General features: G+C 39.6%; 1 protein-coding gene across 1 annotated transcript; it reads left to right on the top strand.

The window, feature by feature from the left end:
- Positions 1–28: 28 nt before the first annotated feature.
- Positions 29–21301, top strand: POP1 (POP1 homolog, ribonuclease P/MRP subunit). Its single transcript, XM_052703285.1, has 15 exons — positions 29–267; positions 1291–1458; positions 2293–2468; positions 4848–5096; positions 5941–6028; positions 6225–6400; positions 6905–7155; positions 7278–7371; positions 8138–8249; positions 8822–8941; positions 14938–15053; positions 16357–16548; positions 17433–17587; positions 18241–18579; positions 19329–21301. The coding sequence occupies exons 1-15, from the start codon at positions 141–143 to the stop codon at positions 19990–19992; spliced, it is 3027 nt and encodes a 1008-aa protein (XP_052559245.1). The 5' UTR covers positions 29–140; the 3' UTR covers positions 19993–21301.
- The last annotated feature ends 390 nt before the right edge of the window (positions 21302–21691 follow it).

The raw sequence follows: 21691 nt of genomic DNA on the forward strand, positions 1-21691 counted from the left end.
GCTGCGCGGCGCCCATGCGCCGCCGGGGTTCGGGAGGCCGCGTGTAGCGCGAGGTCGGGGCGCCGCGCATCGCCTGCAGCGCTGTAGGCCCGTCGGAGGGAGTGCGGGACGGTTCACCTGAGCGCCGTATCCCAGCCGAGATGTCCGCGGCGAGGGAGAAGAAGCGAGCCAGGAAGATGAGGAACCAGCCGGCCAGCGTCACGCTCCCTGCCGAGCCGGGGTCCTTTCCCGGCGGCGGCGGCGGCAACAGGGCCTGCTCGGCCCCAGGTACGGCCTCTCCTCCGGGATACGGAGCCGTTGGCCGCAGCTATCTGAATGCAACCCAGGAACTCAGCCTGCTGTAGAGGTTGGTGGCCCTGCCTGTGGCAGGCGGTTGGAGATCCTTGAGGTCCTTCCAACCCGGGCCATTCTGTGATTCTGTGATTAGGTATCTGTTGCTTAATTTTGATACTGATTTAGCTGCCTGTACCAGGAAATGCATACTGTAACTGCACCAACATACGTGTCCGTGCTTACTTTATTACTGCAACAGAAATGCGTGTGACTTTACTGAAGACAGAAAGACAAAAACTAGCTAAAGTTATGGGAGAAAAAAATAAGAGAAAGAGGGGAAAGTTTTGCTCTGACTAGACAACAGTAAGAGTCGCTGCTGATGGCAGTCATGTAGGCTGATTTTGATCACAGAATCATCACAGAATGGCCTGGGTTAAAAAGGACCACAATGATCATCCGGTTTCAACCCCCTGCTATGTGCAGGGTCACCAACCAGCAGACCAGGCTGCCCAGAGCCACATCCAGCCTGGCCTTGAATGCCTCCAGGGATGGGGCATCCACAGCCTCCTTGGGCAACCTGTTCCAGTGTGTCGCCACCCTCTGTGTGAAAAACTTCCTCCTAATATCTAACCTAAACCTCCCCTATCTCAGTTTAAAAAATGTTTCCCCTTGTCCTATCACTGTCTACCCTTGTAAATAGCCATTCGGCCTCCCGTTTATATGCTTTGTAATATGTTTATATTGGTCAGGTCTTTCCCTTTGGGCTTAATGGAGTATGGGAGGTATGGATTGGGTACTGTTTTCAAAATGTGCAAAAGCACATGGATCTGCTGCTGGCTTGCTGCAGGTTTGTTTTTTTTTTTTTTTTTAATTTTAATGAAAAATAACTTATTTTCAGTTATATATGTTAAATAGTCAGAAGAATGTCCGATGCAATCTTAATAAAGCTATGTTTACAATCCAGTACCCGGATGACTTTGTATGTCTGCTATCTGTGTTTGTTTCTACATCCTTCAGGAGATGTTCGTTCTGAGCAGCAGTATCAACAGCAGAAATTTTTGCATCCGTCACCTGGGCCTCCCTACAGGAAAGACCAAAATAGAGGAGACTCGAGAGGCAGAGGAAGGGGAGGATGGCAGGGAGAGCATCAGAGTTCTTCTGAAGAACTGCCTAGATTCATAACAGGTTTGTATGTATAATAAAAGGTCATAGTTTCCAGGACAACTTGCTAGAAATTGCTTGTTGTCCGTCTTAGATTTTGTGCAGTAGCAAAAATCAGAAGGATGTTTTGGTGAACATGTGTTGTCTTTTGTTTTTCCTGATTTTCTACAAAATAAAGAAAAGTTTGTGCTCTAAAATGAATTACCAGCTATTGTTCAGTGAGTCCTTTCAGACTTCTGAGTTGAAAAATTGCACTCCTTATAACGAGGGGTATGCATTTGGGTTTTGGTTTACCAGTAAAATGAACACTGACAGCCATCTGTTTTTAATGTAGTCAGTGGAACTGTTTATGCTCATGTTGTGAGTTAAAGGAACTTCTAACAGAACGTTTGTTTAGGAAAGCAAAGAGGCAAATTAGTTTTCCAAATTATGGTAGTGCTATGATAATGAGTACACTTCCATAAGTATTAAACAAAATCAACCTCTGACTTCTTTGTTTGATCATTTTAAAACTGTATGTAGTATCATCATTGCTTCCTGTTTTGTCCATGATTAAGTTTTTCCATCTGTCTCAATAATACATGCAAACATTGCTGCCATAGTAAAGAAGCACTTTGTGCAAGTAGAACTTGTTGGTTATACCTCAGCTTTCAGTATTTGCCATTACATATTGGTAGGCTTCAGGATATCTGAAGAACAGAAATTACATCCATAAGAGGCAGTAGAGGATACCTTGGTTTTATCTCTGGAAGTTATTAGACTGGTGCACTGCTGGAGTTCACTAATGTATGTACACTGTCCCTTTTTTTTTTTATCTTTGCTGTTTGCCGTGCTCTGATGGAGTTCTTTTCATTCCAGTGTCTACCTTTGCTCAAGCTCGTGCTGCTGAGATCAAAGCCATGCTGAAAGCAGTTGCACAGAAATCTTCCAACTCTCTAGTCTTCCAGACTCTGCCCAGGCACATGCGAAGGCGAGCTATGAGTCACAATATTAAGCGCCTGCCCAGGCGGCTGCAAGAGGTTGCCAGAAAAGAGGTATAAGTGCATTTTATGATAGTTGATGAGCTATACAGTGGACGTAGATATTGTGCAGTGCTCAGCTGTGCATTTATTACTGTTGAGAGCTGAGCTTGACTGCAAAGCTTCCCTATATACAGAGGCTCACAAACTTGGGCTGACATTTGGATGCAAAACCTACATTTTAATAGATCTCAGAGTAGTTGACAATTATCTCTTCGCTTCATGATTATTGCATGTCTTGAAAAGTTACTGGGCTAATGATGATAAAATCCCCTACTGCAGGAGCATTTGTTTGGGTAGTGTATCAAGGTCTCAGGTGATGTAGGAGTCCTCAGTAACACCTGCCTATCTTGCAGCTCACCACTGCTTTGAGCTGTGACTTTGCAGGACTCAAGCCAACACAACTTGTTCATAACTGGCAGAGTATAGCTCAGACAGGGTGAGCACAGTGGAGTAGCTGACAGGTTGCATACAGCTTAAGACCATTCCTGGTTGGTCATGAAACTCATTTTGGAGTAGCATCTTATCATTTAGCCAGAATGCTTCTATGTATTTACTTACTGCTTATATGCCCTGGCATTTCTATGTGTTTAAAAAAAAAAAAAAAAAGAAAAGGTTCAGTGGCTTTTCTCTACAAGGTGGTTGCCTGATGCTTGGCATTCATTGCTTTCTCTGGACACTTAAAGTGATCAGTTGAATTTGCTTGGTAAGTTTTCTGCTTATTAAGGTTGATTCATTTACATATTTCTTGTATTCTTTTTCCCTCTTGCTTTACCTTTTTTGAATTCTCTGAAAACTTGCCCCTTCTTCCTCAAGTTCCTGAAGATTCAGAAATTGCATCAAGTACTTCTGCACGTGTGTCTAAGGGTGTGGTTTATTGGATCTTCATAACCTGCATGTCTGCTTTTATTGCTCCAATAGGCATTCTATTTGATTTGTTAGTCATGATGATCCACAGCACCTTCTTCAGGAGGAAGGCAGCATGGGCTGTTTTGCATAGTTTACTCTCTGCCCTTGTTAAATAACTTAGATTTCTTTCATGTTTGTATTTGATCCATTTGTGTTCTGCTTTTTTAACTACTTTCCCGTGATAGTATTTCCAACTTCTGTGTGTGTGCTCACATTGATAAGTCCTTGCTTTAACTTTTGCATGATTCTTGGATTTTTGGGGTGCTATAACGGTCCCTGCTGCAACTGTTTTACTTCAACCACGTTTTCTCTCTTTGGTTCTCTTTTTGAAGACTGTGTTTTTATGTAGGATGTTTTGTTTCGTGCTTTCTTAGAGCTCTGTGTCTCCTGAGCTGTTTCCTTTTTTATAGGTTCAGCCCATTAGTTTTCAGTGTTTGAAGTCTGTTTCTTCAAAGTTGACTGTTCTGGTTCTGTTGTGCTTTCTTCCTTTTCTTAGATCCTTGAATATGACCATATTGATGCAAAAATTTACCACGACTGTCTCTTACTTCTTCACAAGCTTGAAGACAGATACATTTTTTTTGTCCACGTTACCACATCCCTTTTTTCTCTGATCGCCTTTCTTCACACTTATGTACCATTTACCTGGTGGCTTATATTGCCTGATCTATAGTGGAATGATTATTCTGATTGTGACTTGGAACTTTTAAAATTATTTTGTGCACATCTGTCTTTACATCGTGGTTTGTTTCCATGTTTACTTTGCTTGGCAGTGATCTAGCATTCTCATTCTTGTAACCAGTTCTAATTCTAGTTCTAACTCCTAGTTCTAATTCTTCTACTCTAATTCTTAAAACCAGTGATCTACTGTCAACCATTTCTTTGTGAGGCCCCAGAGGACATCCTAAAAAGTAGGGTTTTCTGCCCTTTCTCAAAAAGACAAGTCAAACCTTGAGAGACAAGCCTTCCTCTTCAGCCATTCACCCTTAGTAATTCTATTCTTGATCAGGTCTTTATCAGGGAGTTTGTCTGACATCACCATATTGGCTTCTACACACTGTAAATACTGTAAGTATCCTTCAGTCTCATCTGCCAGTCTTAGAGTCTGTGCTGCTTCTGTATGAGCTCACATCTTCAGGTTCTCCTGATGTTGGTTCATTGGTTCATAGGAATATGCTGATGTTGAACAAAAGCTTTACACACGAAAGCAGCAGTTCTTACAGTTCACTGGTACGTTTCTGAATGTCTGAGAACTCTGGTTTATGGGTTCAAGTTAACCTTTGGTAGAGTTGTGTGGATGGGACTTGCATATACTCTTTCCATCTATTTATTATCCTCAGTCCAGAGAGAGCCATGGAGAGCTAACATAAAAATAAAGCATAAATTATGCTAGTACTTCCTGTATCCTTATATATGCTAACCTTTTTCCTCAAAAGAGGTTTTTCCTTTTGAGATTTACTTCAGTGTTTTCTTTTTTGAAAACAGGCTGAGAAAGTTGTACATCAGAAGAAAGAGCAGTCCAAGACTAAATGCCGCAAAGCCCGAAGACGCCACGTAAATTTGGTAGCAGAGTTTAATCGCAGGCAAAGGAAAAATATTTGGCTGGAAACACATATTTGGCATGCAAAGAGATTTCATATGGTAAAGAAATGGGGATACTGTTTAGGAAACAGCCCTACAGAGAAGTGCTACAGGGCTTGTTACCGAGCCATGACAAATCACTGCCTTCTCCAGGTATCACATTTGCATTTTCCTTGTTCTTTTACTAAGGTGAAGTAATCAGCTCTTCAGTTCTAATGAATGTTTCTGTCTCTTTGAAGCAATGTTGTGTCAGCTGTTAATAAGTGCTAGCTATGAAAGCAAGGTGAGGAAGGTGACCCTGCCTCTCTACTCTGTGCTGGTGAGACCTCATCTGGACTATACTGTCCAGATGTGGAGACTTCGGTACAGGAGAGACATAGACCTGTTAGAGAGCATCCAGAGGAGGGCCACAGCAGTGGTCCTAGGGGTGGAATATCTTTTGCTGAGAGAGCTGGGGCTGTTCAGCCTGGAGAAGGTTTTAGGTAGACCTGAGTAGGTGTCCTTGCTCACTGCAGGGGATTTGGACCAGATGACCTTTAAGGGTCCCTTCCAACTCAAACGATTCTGTGATAAATGAGTAATTTCATGAGTGTTGTGAGAGGTGGACAGTATCAGAGAGAATAAGAAGAGTTTTATGTATTAAAAAGGTATCTGTAGCTGAAATACTTCATCGTCAGCCATAGGAGCTAAGAGATTCAGTGAATTCCTGCATCTTCTTGCTGAGAAGGATGCTACCAAAGGCAGACACTTTGTTGTGTAGCCTCTCTGGTCTACTTATTCAAGGGGCAGGTTGTTCTCCAAATGAGAAATGCCTGACAGCTGTCCTACAGCAAAAAACTTTAATTAAAAAATAACAATAATAATGTTTTCTCTTTGACTCAAGCAGTTGTTTTTCATTTACTAAAATTTAATTGTAAATTATGAAGCTCTGTGTTGACTCCTCCTTGCCAGGTTCACTTTCAAGAGTTCTCACTTTTCCACTGTCCTTTTGTTTCAGGATTTATCATATTATTGTTGTCTGGAGTTGACTGGTAAAGAGAATGAGCTTCTGAGACAACTTGCTCGAATATGTAGTGTTGATGCAGGTAAGGATTTAACTAGTTTGAAGTAGGGTTAAGTTTTTGAATAGTCTGAAGCAGAGATGTTCAACCTGCCAATTGCATGTGAACCAGGACTGTGCTCACCCTGTGGTGCTGTGCCATCATGGCAGTGGCTCTTAAATTTTTTTATTTTTTAAATAAGAAGTTATTTTGTTTTTTCAATAAGCATCTTCTTCTTCAGGATTAACATTTGGAGCAGCCAGTTGTCTGTCTGGAAGACTTGAAGGTTCCTTGAATCTTTACCGAGCAGATCGCTATCCTGAGGACATGCTTGGTCCTGTTACATTCATTTGGAAACCAAGGTGTGGGTCTGAAAACAGACAGTTATGGATTTGGATGCATCCAGCTCTCAAGCAGGTATCCTGCTTTTTAGAGTTGAACTCAAATTTCTTCATGCATTGTCTCTTATGCTGCAGGTACCTTCTGAAAGGTTTCCACTCTATTTCTGTCTGCGTCTTGTTCTTATTGAAATTGTGCAGAATGTGCATGCAACTGAAGTATTTTGTGTGAGCTTGTTAAAAATTTTCTACTGCCGCTTTTTGGAGGATTTGTTCACAATATGTTGGTGCCTGTTTTGCTTCCTTCCCACTGCCATCCGTGACAGGCTGTTTGGTCCCTGTCATCACAAGTAGTCATAATCTAAACTTAAATTGCAAGCGCACTTTTTTTTCTTCCATTAATTTGAGTGACAGTAAGTCCCTAGCAGCAGTATTACTTTCAGCATGTGACAGTGCTCTCCATGGATTTAAACAGAGTGAAGGTCATTCCCTATAATCCAAAATGAAAAACAAAACCACTAGAATTTAACTCATAAAACTGGACTGCTTACTTTCTTAATCCAAACTTTTCACTTTTCTTTAGGACGTACTGAATGAGTTGAAAGCAGTTTTTCAGTGTTCAGAGCCTGAGGAGATCTGTATTCCTGAGCCAATTGCAACACTAACTCAAGAGGAAGAACAAATGGATCTTGTTCAGAGCCTTGGCAAAAAAAGAAAGAAAGAGGACAAAGAAGGAGATAAAGCTGTGCCAGTGAAGAAAATAATTGGTGATGGCACTAGAGACCCATTCCAGTCCTACTCCTGGGTCTCACAAATTACTGGCATTGTGATCAGGTTTGTTCATAGTAGAGTTAGGAACTGTGACCCTTAACCTGTTAACGTAGCTGGATCATAGCATAACAGAAAACTGTGTGCTGTACAATTGTACACTCACCTGAAACTTCCCTCTCTTGCAGGGATCAAACAATGGAGATTCTCAGATATCGACTGATTGGCCCATTATCACACTCCGTCCTTACAGAGACCCTGAAAGCTGCTTCTATCCAAACAGTAAGGACAATGGCCTGATGGATATTACTGTAATTTATATCAGCATTCTAGAGCGTGCAAACTTCTTGCTAGAAAGAATCATTAAGCACATTAATTATGAAAGGTTAACCTATATATTTCTACTCTGTTAGCTTCTCTATAGTGAGCCTCTTGATTAATGCTGACCTCAAGAAGAGTTTGTATCTGGATTTCTGGTGTGGGTAGAAAGAAAATAGAAGCTATGATACTATTAAGGCTCTAAGGGTTTTGCTACAGTGATGTATTGAGAGGTCAAAAATAATTTGTACTTTTTGGAAACCATATTATATTTTTCATTCAGCGAGCTAGAGGACCCTATAGGGCAAGACATAAAAGGTATAGAAAACATTTGTGTGTTAAATCAAATACATACTTTCTCTAGGATTTAGTGTTCTATCCACCTCTTAGCACATTCCATCAGTGTAGTTTTAATGGGTGTGGGGTTTTTTTGTGCATTTCTTGCAGCAAACTTGAGGAGGCCATGAAGTCTCTGGTTTTCTATAAAGTCATTGATTGCAGAGTTAGGAAGAATTGTGGATTGCTTTGTTTACTTTTGGGATACAAACTGAATATGCTTATTGGAGAGTACTGTAAAGTGAAATGTAGGAATAAGCTTCATCAGGAAAAAATGGTTTTGATTTGAAACTTGAAGGAAGCAACCATAGTGATTAAGGTGAACAGACTGAATTCATATGATTAGAAGTTACTGAATTACTGCTTGAGTTAATTAGATTATGTTGTTTTCCAGGAGATGGTGGATTCACAGTCGAAACTGAATAACTGGTGGGTAGAAAACTGCAAGGTCTCTGAAAAAGTATCTCTTCATCATCGTCAAACAGCTATCTTTGAGCTCTTAGAAGGTATTTGGGCATGGGCAATAGGGGAGGAAGGGGAAACTTAAGTTCTAGTGGTCAGAACTGGCATGCAACTGAGTTGGCTTCAGTTTGGTAAGGCATAGTTTGTGTTTGATCAAGAGAGTGATGCCCTTGAGCGTATACTTAAGTAATTACTGTGGCATGTCAAAGACTTGAGAAACATTACTTTTTGTTTTTTTAATGGAGCTTTAGTCCTTTTTGAAGGCCAAACTCTTAACAGATATATTCCGTTTTGTTTCTTGTCTTTATAAACATTTCATTTCTAGCACTGAAACAGGTAAGGAGCTGACTGGTAAATCTCAAACTATATTCAAGCTATCCAGTATGAGGCTGTTAAGCAGAGATGAGGTAAAACTTTAAAAATTTTGTTTCAAATTTCTTTAACAAGCACTGGTGAGTTTTCAAAACATATTGAATCGGGTACTCTGAATTGCTACTCTGGCTTACAGTGGTGTCACATCGCTGCAGGCCAAAACGTACAGAATAACAGTGCAGAAAAAAGTAATCACAGTTTTATTCGTGGTTTCATGGCAGTGTTCATTTGTGTGTTTTTAAAGGGATAAGTTCACCATCAGAAATGCCACCAGGTACAGTACTGGGCCTCACTGTTGGAGATCCTCGAGTAAATCTGCCAAAAAAAAAGACAAAAGCCATTCCAGATCCGGAAAAATACCAAGGTAAAAAGCTTTGCTTACATTGTGCTTGCATGGAACTGCCAAAGGCATGAAGTTCAGTTTCTCTCTGCACTTCTGTTTTCACTTACTGTCCTTTTCCACTGCTTTTTTTTTTTTTTTTCTTGTTGTTTTCCTCTAGCATTGGGTTTCAGAAGTTTCCTTCTTCTTTCCCCATACCTCGTCGTAGCAGAAACAGGCTTAAAATTGCGCAGGTTGCCTATGTTTTAGAACAGCAATTGAGAGGGAGGGACATGCACCATAGCTGGTCTTGTGCTCAGTGGAAGCCTCTGTCTGACCATACAGATGATCCAGGTTCGAATCCTGGCAAGGCCAACCAGGTGCTAAAAGCTGCTCAGTGACTTTCTATTTGGTATGTTGTCTTCCAGGTGCTATTCTTCTCTCCAAAAACAGTTCTAGAGTTTGGTTTATAGTATTTGAATGTTGCAATTTCTCTGTAGGGAAATGCAAAATTAGTATTTTAGATTGCTAGGAGATGCGTAAGTGACTTTAGACTTTCATTTCAGTGCAAAATACAAGATCAGTTGGATTTGAACTTCCTTGAAAAATATGCAAGAACAAATAAAATGGGATTTCTGTACAGTGCAGTGTATGCATTTACATTTAGGTTGATTGGACGTAGGCTGCCTAACGTAGTATGAGAAGCAGAATAGCCAGGTAGCAAACAAGACAAGTGAAGTTTCTTTGGTTGCGTATTTCCAAGATAGTAGAATAATACACCCTTATCTTTTGTTTAAACCAAGTTGAACACTGATTTTAGTTGCCATCTTACCAACTCTTCCTATTCAGACTTCCTTATGTCTTCCTATTCCCACCTTTCTTTGTGAAACAGCTTCTGTCCTGTTTATTATCATTTCTGCTCAGTTACTTTCTTGTCATGAATATTCATGTTGGAAATGTTGCATATGTGACCTCTGCTTTGGTTCCTTCCTGCTGAGGAGTAAGGTGAGCTACATAGCACTCGTTTACAGAGACTGGTTTGATCTGTTAAAGGAGTTAGCAACCAAAACAAGTAATTAGTCACCATTCATTTTGCTTGTCATGTCTGTGAAAATATGTTCAAGGAGGTGAGATGAGCTGAAGTCTTCTAAGCGTTGAAATGCCATGTAGTAGTTTTTCTCCCTCTGGCAAAGGTGATCCTCCCCCACGATGTAGGGCTGTGATAGAGAGGTAATAATGTATGACAGGGAGTCAAGGGAAAGAAGTTACTTACACCTTTTGTATTTTGATTTGCTAAAAACAGCCATCTCCAAATCTTTCTGTTTGTGGTTATCCTTCAGCTTGCAAGAAATCTTGTAAACCACATAGTCAGAAAAGCTAAGCTGGTTTTGCTTTCTGGTTCCTTTCTGAGTTGAGTTGGTGTTTTATTTTGTTTTTTTCTTTTATCATAAACTTAATACTGTATCTGCCTTTTCTGACTTCAGGTGAGGGAGAAAGTCCTTGAACAGCAAATAAGAAAATGTAAACTGCATACAATGCCTTCTAATTTGAGTTCTGCTAAAGGACTTGGTGTTGCACAAGTGCAGCACTGTCAGATCAGTTAGAAATAGGCAGAAGAGTGAAGGATAATACAGCTTCCTTCCAACAGGAAATAAAAAGAGCGTTGTGGTAAGAGAGTAGAAAAGAATAGTCTTTCTACAAGGAGCAGTAAGGAGGTAATTTCCCACCTGAGTGACTTCTTAATACTGTGTGGGAAGACTCAGAGGATTATTCAGAATCTCCTATGTACCTATTACATTATATAGTGGGGAAATCTTATGGCATGGTAGTTCATCTCTCTTATCTAGGAACCTTAGAACTGAGGTGTAACTGCCAGTCTTCTCTGTGCCTCATTGATATTCCTTAGTGTTGAAGAGAGAAGCTATTACTACTCTCCCAAGCCTGTTGTTCCTATCTTAATTTTGTAATTGACTGTGACAGCTACTACCAGTGCAATATCTCGCCTTAATAGGCTTATTTGTTCAAGTAGTTGAGAGAAGTTGTTTGGTTTTTTTTGTTTTTTTTCCCAATACTTCTAGAAAATCAATCCATATTGGATTCACATCCTTACGTGATTTTCTAGGCTGGGGAAAGCTTTCAGTTGCATTTGATTCCTGTTTTTTTTATTGTTTTTTAAAGAAAAGATGCATCAGTATTAATAAAAGGAAGCCTAGGCGTAATGAGTTACTGTGCAAAATGCATACAGAAGGCAGAATAGATATATAATCTGATCAGTTCCCTCTATGCAAGCATTACGATTTCTTCCCACTGTATTCTATTTCAGGACAAGGAAGTATGTGCAGCTTGTGATCTTGTTAGGTCATGTGATCTTATTGCAATTTTCCCTGCCTCTATAAATCAACTGTATTTATTTATTTTTTTTCCTGTCAACCTACTTGATTGCCTGGCAGTTTTGCAGGCAATCAAAAATCCATTCGTTAAATGGAGGAGAAGCTGTTGAAGGTCATTCTGTGCAAAAAGATCACCTCTAGGTGAAGAATGTAAGCCATGAATCACAGAATCACAGAATGGCCAGGGTTGGAAGGGACCTCAAGGATCATGAATCTCCAACTACCCTGCCACATGCAGGGCCACCAGCCTCCCCATTTAATGCTAGACCAGGCTGTCCAGGGCCCCATCCAACCTGGCCTTGAACACCTCCAGGGATGGGGCATCCACAACCTCTCTGGGCAGCCTGTTCCAGCACCTCACCACTCTCTGGGTAAAGGATTTCCCCCTGACATCCAACCTAAATCTCCCCTCCCTCAACTTAAAACCATTTCCCCTCGTCCTACACATATCAACCCTTTCAAAGAGTTGATTCCCCTCCTCTCTGTAGGCTCCCGATGAATGTCTGGAATGACAATACTACACACTGATCTTAGTGTTGCATTCCTCCATAGCACTCTATTATTGACTCTATTGATGTCAGATTATTAGAATATCCAGCAAGAATTTCATCAAAAGCAACACATTACCAGAGATATTCTAATTCAGTTTAGCAGTTTTACCATCATTTTTTACATCCGGTTCTGTCTGGTTCCGTTGGTTCTTTTGCCCAGTAGATACCAGGAAAGGAATTCTTCAAATGTATGAAGGGCAGTTTGTTTTAACCAAAAAAAAGAAAAAAAGGAATTTAATATTGGCAAGTTGTATATGTTAGTACAGCAGCAGTACTACCAATGTTTCCACAATAACACCCACAAAGAAAGTTAGGTTTCTCTTCTAGATAGTTGGTCCCCTGACGGAAGATGAGGTCTGTAATTTCACTGAGTTGGTTTTAATTTTCCCCTTGAGCAAATCATTTTGTGAGCACTAGAATTACATAAACTTTCTGAATCCTGGTTTTAATGTAACCTTACTCAGTTGTGGTAGTATGACAAGATGATCTTTGTGTGAGTAATGTGACTGGTCCTTCATTCTTGCTGTATGTAATGTTTTTCCCTTTTTTGTTTCTTGGTTATTCAAATACTATTGGTATTAATGTTAAGTTTGAAATGGTACTGCTTATCTTAGCAGATCCCATATTTGTTTTAATCTCTCTTATTTTTTAATGTTATGTAGAAGTTAATTGCTTTTCTTAACATATGTTTACTTTGAAGACGCATTATTTGTCAAATGTGCAAGTGGTTTAGGTAAGTTACAGCCTTCTTAGCCTGTGGGTTGTCATACATGAAATCTATGAAATGAAATCTATTTCCTCCATCCTCCTTGTTTTTTTCTGAACATTGTAAAATACATTTGTGTACTTTTTCCCTCTGTGGATGATGTGTTATGAAATCAGAAGACATTTCAGTCTTTCCCACTTAGGCGTACTCCCGAATGCATATGCACAAAGGGCACGTGCTGATGGGAATTTAACCCAGAGCTGTCCTAATTTCTTTAGGCTGCAAGATAGAGAGTTTATGAGTAAATCGCTGTTTACTGCCTTTTTAGCAGCTTATGCCTTCTGGAGTGGTCAGTGCTTACACGATTGCAAATTAGCATTAGTCTTCTCTCCTTTTAAAGTCCTCTTCTGTTGTTTTGGTTTGCTGCTACTGTCTTAGCACGTTTTACTGCTCAACATGGGGTCTGTAGGAACCTCTAAACAGTCAGTGAATTAAATGCAGAGGAGAATGCATCATGAAAGACAGGTGAGCTAAAGTTCCTTCTGCAAACACAGAGCCTGAGTCTTTGCCAGTAAACACATTCTTGCAGAAGTTTGCATATCTGGCCTCTTACATTGGCTCTTCTGGTGCTACCTGCATACATGCTCTGAAACTACTCCCTAATGGTGTTTATGTTTCTGCTTCTGCTACTGCTGCTCCTCAGAGAGGGATGGAAAAAATTCAAACAGATGCACTCTTAATCTTAGGCCTGTCTTTTAGCACTGCTAAGGTAATCTCAGAACAACTGTTGGAAACAGAATGAAACCTTCTTTTCTTTCCCTGTGTTTCCTGAGCACCAGCCATTGGCATCAACAGAAGTAGGTAATATGATGGTTCTTGCTGACTTCTGTGTGCATAGTAATAGGCACAGTAGTTTGTGTGCTTAGTGTTTCCTGTACTAGCTGTAGCATCTTATTTGCTGCATCATTAGCAACTTACTCATCAGTAGGTTTATTTCCCCAGCATTCTTTGAAGGTGAACTAAAGAAAATGAAAGGGCAGCAGTTTGAATTGGAGTATGTTTTGTAGAGAGGTAAAATTCTCCAGGTTGAATGTGAATGAAAGAAAAACAGTGTACGACGTTAGAGATTTTAGGGTGAGGAGAACATTGGGTGGGCTGTGGGAATGGAAAGAGACAGGCATTAAAGGGCTCTTTAAAGTGGAAGAAAAATACTCATGCTCTGCAGTATAGGAATTCTAAGGAACGTATGTTCTTTAAACAAGAATGCTTAGCAGGTGTCATCTTAATAGCACTGTCAAACTCAGGAAAGCTGCTACATGTAATGTTTCTGAGGGTTTTACAACTTGTAGGATGGACAACTTTAAATCATATACAAATGGTTACAAACATTATTGCAATTATGTTTGGCAGTACCTATCCTATTGCTAGGACAACTTAATAATTCATATCTTCTGTACTGCAATTCTTTGTCCATGCTAACTGAGAAAAATTACCTGAGTTCATTCAAAAGATTGTTATTTAAAAACAAGCAAGAAATATTGTGTTCCTCTAACATGCAAGACCACTTAGATGACAAAGCAGTCCCTGTAAGTTTTAGCCACAGAAATATTAACAGCTTCGTTGTAGTTTTTTATTTGTGAAGTTTATTTTACTTAAAACATGGATTGATATGCATTGATATTGCATGCTAGGTACTGAATGCTGAATGCTTTTAATCCACAGAGTACAAAAGGTAGGTATATGTTTTCTTTATTTTGTTTGAACTGAGGAGTTGAAGCAGAATTAGTTTTAATGCCCTATTGATGAGTTTTAAAGCTGGAAGTCTTACTCATCTTCAGCAAGCACACAGTTGTTGGACTGTGCAAACTTACACAATACATGTCTTCCTTGTACTGCAAAGCCTGAAAAAATCCAGAGAGTGGGAAGTTAGTGCTAAGTAAGTGTTGCATGGTAGTCATACCCATAGAAATGTTTCTTGTCTGTGCATTTTTTAAAGGGCATCTTTATTTGTCCTGTAAGTTTGCTTAGGTAGACTTAGTCCAAGCTTTGAAAAGTTGTTCTTTATGATTTTTACCAAAGTTGGTGAACTTAATACTTTTCCTGACAGGTCCAAGTCCAGAATATTAACAATGGCATTAAAACTTGCATTGCCAAAGGTGATGTCATGTTTACTAAGAAACACCTGTCTGTCTGTGTGGGAATGCCAGGTTAATCCTTCTAAAAGTAACTGGTAGTTTATCTCATGCTTTGTATTTGGAAAAACATATGTTAAGGTAAGACATTCCATGATCACATTTTAAATAGTCTGTGTTCTTAACTCATTTAGTTTGCTCATTGTGCTCATTAGGGGTTTTGAAAATTTGAGTTTTGTTTGAAGGTTCTCTTCTTTTGTAGATAATGATAAAGTTAGGCAGCTGTACCTGGAGGGTGTACCTGCTGAGTGTGCTCACAGCTTTATCTGGGACCAGGACATCTGTAAGAACGTCACTGAAAATAAAATCTCAGAGCAGGTAACTGATGAGGTGGATTGCCATGGAGAAAATGGCTAATGGTCCATATAGTGAAAATCTTGAAACTTGTATAAATGCAAGAGCAGCAGTCTCCTAATGTAGTATTAGCACACGACTGAGTTGAAGTGTCCGTTCTGTAGCCTTTATGTGATACTCTTGTATAGCAGTTCTTAGTATCCAGTTAAAAGAAAGCTTTACTGGATTGTCCACTGAACTAAATAATTGTGGTTTTATTTTTCTGAGAGATTTGAAATTGGGTTTTCCTGCATCACTTTGACTCACATAGCACTTAAAAGGGATGAAGTGCCACCGAGATGCCCTGTCCATTTACTCCTCAATCATAATCAAGAGAATTCTCCTGACAAGAAAAAGATGAGACAGAGTAGATCCCTCTGGTTCTGAACTGCAGTACACTGTTGTGGTCATTCTAGACATCTGTGATTTGTTGACAGTTTGAAGTGCACTTCTGCAGATTCAAAATTTGACATTTACATTGGCAATGGAGGGACAACCCACAAATATACTGGCAAAAAGGTAATTTTGCCTCTAGAGGTGATAAACTTTTGACATCATTGTAATCAAGGAGAAAATGTTTGTGTGGCAGAAACATTTCTCGAAATGCTCTCTTGCTGCAAATTGGTTTTGTGCTCTTTCAAACTGTCTGTCATAGTGTAAAAAAAGCAGAATACTTCCTCAATATTACAGTAATGAATAACAATCTTCATACGTTCTTCCTCTTGTGAAATATATAATTTAGCTTACAGAACAACTGGTGTAAAAGAGACATGAAGAGACATCTGCAGTTGCAGTCTGGTGTTCTGGGTTTTTTTTGTTTTGTTTTGTTTTTCCCCATGCATGTATTTGTAATGCAGTACAATGAAATGCAACAACTGATGATTGACAAAGCCTTGGTACCTGCATGCTTTCTGTGAAATTGATTCATGACAAAATACTCTTTTCATCTACCTGGATATAGTTTGGATTTTCCCTTTGTATTGACAGACTGTCTGAAAGCATGTGCTCAGTACAGTCTTGTGCACAGGTCTATAAATACCAAGTTGGAATGATTACTTTTTTTCATCATCTGTACATCTTTGGACTTGATGTTCCAGTACCTTCCCTCCATCAAGGACAATGGAAATTTAAAGGGATGGGAGGCGAAGGGTTCTGAAGTGCTTTTTCTAAAGGTTTTTTTTTTTCATGCCTCAATGAAAGTCAGTTCAAAAGTGTAGAGTGTTACTGTTGGAAGGATATGCGGAAAAGGGGAAAAGCTTACTAACTTATGGGAAATTCTCCTTCTTAGGAATTAAACAAAATGAGAGCCCAGTTACTGGTACCTGGATCTCAGCTTGATTTGGGTCCTTGTGAATCTAAAATTCCTATACTGTTGGTGCAGCAGCCAGGAAAAATGGCTGGAGAAGATCGACCAGGATGGGGGAGTGGCTGGGATATCTGTCTCCCAAAGGGCTGGGGCATGGCTTTCTGGATTCCTTTTGTAAGTAACATTCATTACAAATGGCAAGTAAATCTAACAAATGATACCATTTGGTCTGAAACACCATTTTAAGCATACTTCACATTGTGTAATCAAACCATCACAGTATCAAAATCCCACTGTAAAGAGAATTTATGAACTGGTTGATGACAGTCTTGGTCTTAAAATCTTAAAAATAAATAAACAATAGCTTTCTGTATCTTCTTTTGAGTATAACTGTGCCCATATGGCAGTTTGAAGCAGGAAATGAGAGAAGAGGGTAAGAAGAGAAAGCTGATGTGATAGCTGTTTGATTTTGTGTTTCTAAGAGCGTATGGCTGTAATGGTAAATGATTTGGTGCCAGTTGCTAGTCTGCTTCCAGCTTGGCTATCTCTGCCATTCTGTCAACAGTTTAGCTGCCTTTGATTTGGAAGGGGAGCTTGAAGTGTGATTGAAGCTAGTCTGACTGTACCTTGGGCACTCTTACGGGTATCCTGCTTTGAATGTTAGATAGTTGATGTAGTGCCTTTCTGCTCTTAACATTGCTGAATATAGAGGGGAAATAACTGCAGTGTTACCTGTTGTACAGTTCAAATTAGTTGGAGAGTGACTATTGAGTTAATAGCATGTTTCTGGAACATACAAGATGAGAAGCTGTGAAATTCTGTTTATTTTAGTTGATTATTTTTCAAAATTTAAGCTTAAAGAGAAGCAATGTTTTTATTGAAGTTATCATTTAGAACTGTGAAAACCTTAACTTTTTTTTTTTTTTTTTTAAAGCTGAAATTACAGACTTTCCATTTTCTACAGCAATGGCTTCAACAGTATTAATGTTTCATTTCAGTTAGGAAGCAGGAATCAATACAAATATTGCTTTTGGGGGGGGGATTGATTTTTATAACAGATCTATCGAGGTGTACGAGTTGGTGGCTTGCAAGAGGCTTCAAAACATTCTGAGTATCAAAGAATACCTCACACTCCAGATGATTTCCCTGATTGCCCGGCGGGAATGCAGTTTGCCAAAGAACTGGAAAGCTGTCTTCTTGACAAATTCAAACGGTAACATTAACTTTGACTACAAGAATGGAAGAAAAAAACCAACTGCAGTGCTTCAGATAGTCCCTTTGTTATCTGTTGTTGCATTCATTTAGACTTGGACTTCAGGAAGGTCTTTCACCATTGTTTTTAAAGTACTATGTCAATAAATATAGTCAAGAAAAGTTTTGCTAATCAGGTCAATCAATGAACTAAAACCTTCTATTTCCAGACTGAAGCTCAGTTACAAGACTGAGTAAAAAATAAAGTTATTTCAGGCAATCTTCTCAGCTACTTAGAGAGAAGGTAGAAGTTTGCCTTTGTTTGCCTTGCAGTCAATGCAGTACCATGCTTATGGGGCATCTGGAAGTGTCTTCTGAACAAACTGGTATCAGTTCCCCTTCCAGCTACAAGTAGAATTTCAGAAAAAATGATGGTACTGTCAGTAGTATTCAGCATCACTGAAAGGATATAGAAGGCAAAGATATATTAGTGTTGTCTAGAAGTATAACTTGAGAATTATTGGTGAGATTACTGAATGCACAACTAACTTTCTGTTTTAAATGCTTGTTTACAGTTAAAACGGCATGACAAAGTAGACAGCTAGCCTTTCTAAGTGCCAATTTGAAATAAGATTGCTGGATATAAATCTTTTTCATACTTGATTTATTGCTTAGACGTCCACCTGCAAAAAGGGCGAATTATGTCAAACTGGGCACTCTGTCCCCCTTCATCTGTCCTTGGGGGCAACTGGTGAAGAGCTGGGAAGGAAGAATGAAAGCTTCAGAAGAATTTGTGCATCGTTCTTCCCCACATGCTGAGCACTGTGCAACTGAAGGACATGGCTTTTGTGACCCCAAACCAGAAGTGGTGAAAGAAGCTTCCCCTGAGACTGGTGAGGTAGAGGAGACCATGGAAATAAGCTCTGAAGATTCTATAAAGACAGAGGGTGATACAGACACCCAAGATTTTGGTGAGAGAGGTGAAACTATGAGAAGTGACTTTATTGTTCTCAGGTATGTCAAAAGGTACAAGCACGTGATGTATTATTTATTAGGAATAATTGAATTAGGAAAAGGAATGGCTCAGCCTTGTTTAGAGAAAGATTTGGTTCAGATACACTGAGGAGGAGATTAAGTAATTTTACTGTTGAGTAGAAGTCCTAGTTTCCTCAAACAAACACCATGAGTAGAGGAAGTAAGGAATTGTCTTAAATACGACAGGCTTGAATTTAGCACCTTCTTGGAGTTGATGTGCTCTGTCTGCTTCTACGTGTGTAGAGTTTAGAGGGCCGTATTTGTGATTTAAAACTTGCAGTGCATATCAGCACATGTTCTCTTTTCTAATGCATTGTCTCAGATGGTCTGCAGAGAGGATAGAATCTCGTGTATTTCACTGTAACATATGTGGGTGCCAACAGTGTTTGGAAAGTGCCTGAATGCAGATCTTTTCATTTTTAAGTAGTCATCAGGGGAAGAAATATTGGCAATTCAGAACTGAATTGTGTCACTGAAGGTTATACAGCTTTTGTGATCAAAACAAGCTTTAATAAGCTGAGTGATATTCATGTCTTCAGAACAAGTAGCCTCCTAACACATGAATTTCACCTGCCCGTGTTCTTCTTACGCTGAGAGTTAGAGACATCAGCTTGAAAGGTTACAGGAAGCCCTAAGGCTTCTTTAATCAAATAAGTGGCTTTCTGGATTTCTGTTGTAGTATTTATTAATAACTATCTTTTTTGTTTCTTTTTAAAACTTGTTAATAGGAGTGAGAAATTACTAATGCAGTTATCAGCCTGGTGTTACCCCACTTCTGGAAAAGATCGGCGGCCTCGCCTTGTTTCTCAGCTTGGAGGAAAGGAAATGACTGAAGATGTCCTTTTGCCAATCTTGATGAGCTATCCCAGGGCTCTGGTATGGGTCAACTTGTCTCTCCTGAGGAAGGGGAACCCTGAATTACATGCCATGATTTGCATCCCAACAGAAGATGATTTACTGCACTTAAGCAAGGACAGACTCTTCTGTGGTCCTCAAGAACCCAAGCATCGTGACATATTCAAGCACAAGGTACAGAAGCTAAAAGAAAAGAAGAAGAAGAAGAAAGAGGAAGATAATTTGAAGGCCCAAGAAAGCAACCCTCCCAGTGTTCCAGAGAAAGAAACAACTGAGGAATGTAAAGACCTCATTCTAGGTCTTTGGTCAGGCACTCTCCCGGATGTTACTTCCCATTGCTGCAGAACTCTCTTGGGATATGTAACTCGAGGGGATTTTTCACTAGCTACAGGCTGTGGAGAAGCACTGGGTTTTGTTAGCTTGACAGGGTTGCTTTATATGTTATACAGCCAGCCAGCAGATAAAAAAGGGCTTGTTTTGCTGAGAACTCCAGCATCTTTACAGTACAGATTTGCAAGACTTAGTATTGAGGTTTAAGTATCAATGAAGTTCAGTAGAATGCAAAATACACCAAAGTATGTATTATGTCTCCTATGGCCTTTCTGCTAGGCCATTGAAGAAGTATTTCTGAACCTTGAGGAATATGAAACGATTGGAAAGCTTTGTAGCATTATTAATGGGAATAACTGATACTTAAACCTGGTATTACTTCTGATGTCCACATTGTGCAGGATTTCTGACAGTAACATGCATGTCACCATTATATTCTATATCTGAGAAGCCTGTTTTTCACCTCAGTGCTATAAGGGTTCTGAAACAAAATAACAAATTTTCATTTTAGAAATCTTCTGATGAGATGGCTGATAAATTGTAGCTTTCCAGATCACTGTTCACATACAAGCATGTGCCCTCTGGGGTGTATATGTAGCAAGTGGCTTTTACCATTCCTTGAGTCTGAAAATGTGTGGCTACAGTGGAATAGAATTAAGTGGACAATTCTAGCACAGCCAGCAGGTAAGGTGTGTTGGTGGAAAAGCTCTGTTTAAATGAAATGCAAATATTTGATAGTCCAGCTGCATAATTTTAAAATTACAGCAACTAAAGCTCTTAAATTGGAAAGCATATCTATTTCTCTCTATTCTGAGAGAGGAAACTGTCTTTTTGAAAGATAATAAGCTTTTTGAATGTAAATTGCTCTTGGTGGGTCAGCATACATTTTCTGTTGTAAGTGGGAATATTTTGATTCTGTGTAATGTTTTATTTTTGTATGGAGTGTGCTGGGACCAAGGCTTTCTTCATTTTGCAATAGGGTTTATGGAGGTTGAAGCAGTCATATAACCTATAAAATGTATGAGAATGGAGAGAAAGATATTTAATTTGACTGGGGAAGGGTGGTTACTTGGTTTTGTTGCTGGTTGGGCTTCTTTTTGTTAATGGTAACCCTAAACTTCTAGCCATTCTTGAGTTAAGCAGCTTGAAAGTGAATTTACAGTAATGCACTGTAGTTTAATCTGAGCATGGTACAAATATTTACCAGTTGTTAACATAAACCTAAAATGAGACTACAAATAAAAATGTAATCTATTCTTGATTCAGGAATCTTAACGATTCGGCTTGATTTGTTGAAGTAATAAATTAAATATGAATCAGTTGATGATTTTGTCTTCCTAAGTATCAGTCGGTAACTTAATTCCCACAGCCACAGTTTTGTTTGAAAAAATCCTTGGGGGAATAAATGAATGTTTTGTGGAGTTCTTTTGCTGCAGGGAGAATTTAGTGTAACTTAACTTCATAATTATTAATGTTGAGGTCCATTGTTGGATTAAATGGAGATATTCAAGACCTGGCTGGATGCCTCCCTGTGCAACCTGGTGTATGCAGCCTACTTTGGCAGGGAGGTTGGACTTGATCTCTAGAGGTCCTTCCAGCCCTTACAGTTCTGCGATTATGTGGAATACGACACGTACGTGGGGAAGGGAGGGAAACAAGGCAGATATGGGAAGATTTGAGAATCGACCCAATTCACTTACTTTTGAACTCATTTGCTGAGGACTTTCCTGTTAATTTTTCCTGACCAAGAGCCATAAATCCACTTGCTGTGTTTGCAAGCCGGATGGGCGTTGTGCATGTGCTCCCAGCTGCACTGACCGGAGTCATGGCATCGAGTGAGGCAGATAGTAGAGACCACAGCCTCCAGCACAGCTTGCGATACAGCTCCGTGAGGACCTATGCGTGA

The sequence above is a fragment of the Tympanuchus pallidicinctus genome, unplaced genomic scaffold (genome assembly GCF_026119805.1).
Source record: "Tympanuchus pallidicinctus isolate F22 unplaced genomic scaffold, pur_lepc_1.0 scaffold5, whole genome shotgun sequence".
Classification (NCBI taxonomy): Eukaryota; Metazoa; Chordata; class Aves; order Galliformes; family Phasianidae; genus Tympanuchus; species Tympanuchus pallidicinctus.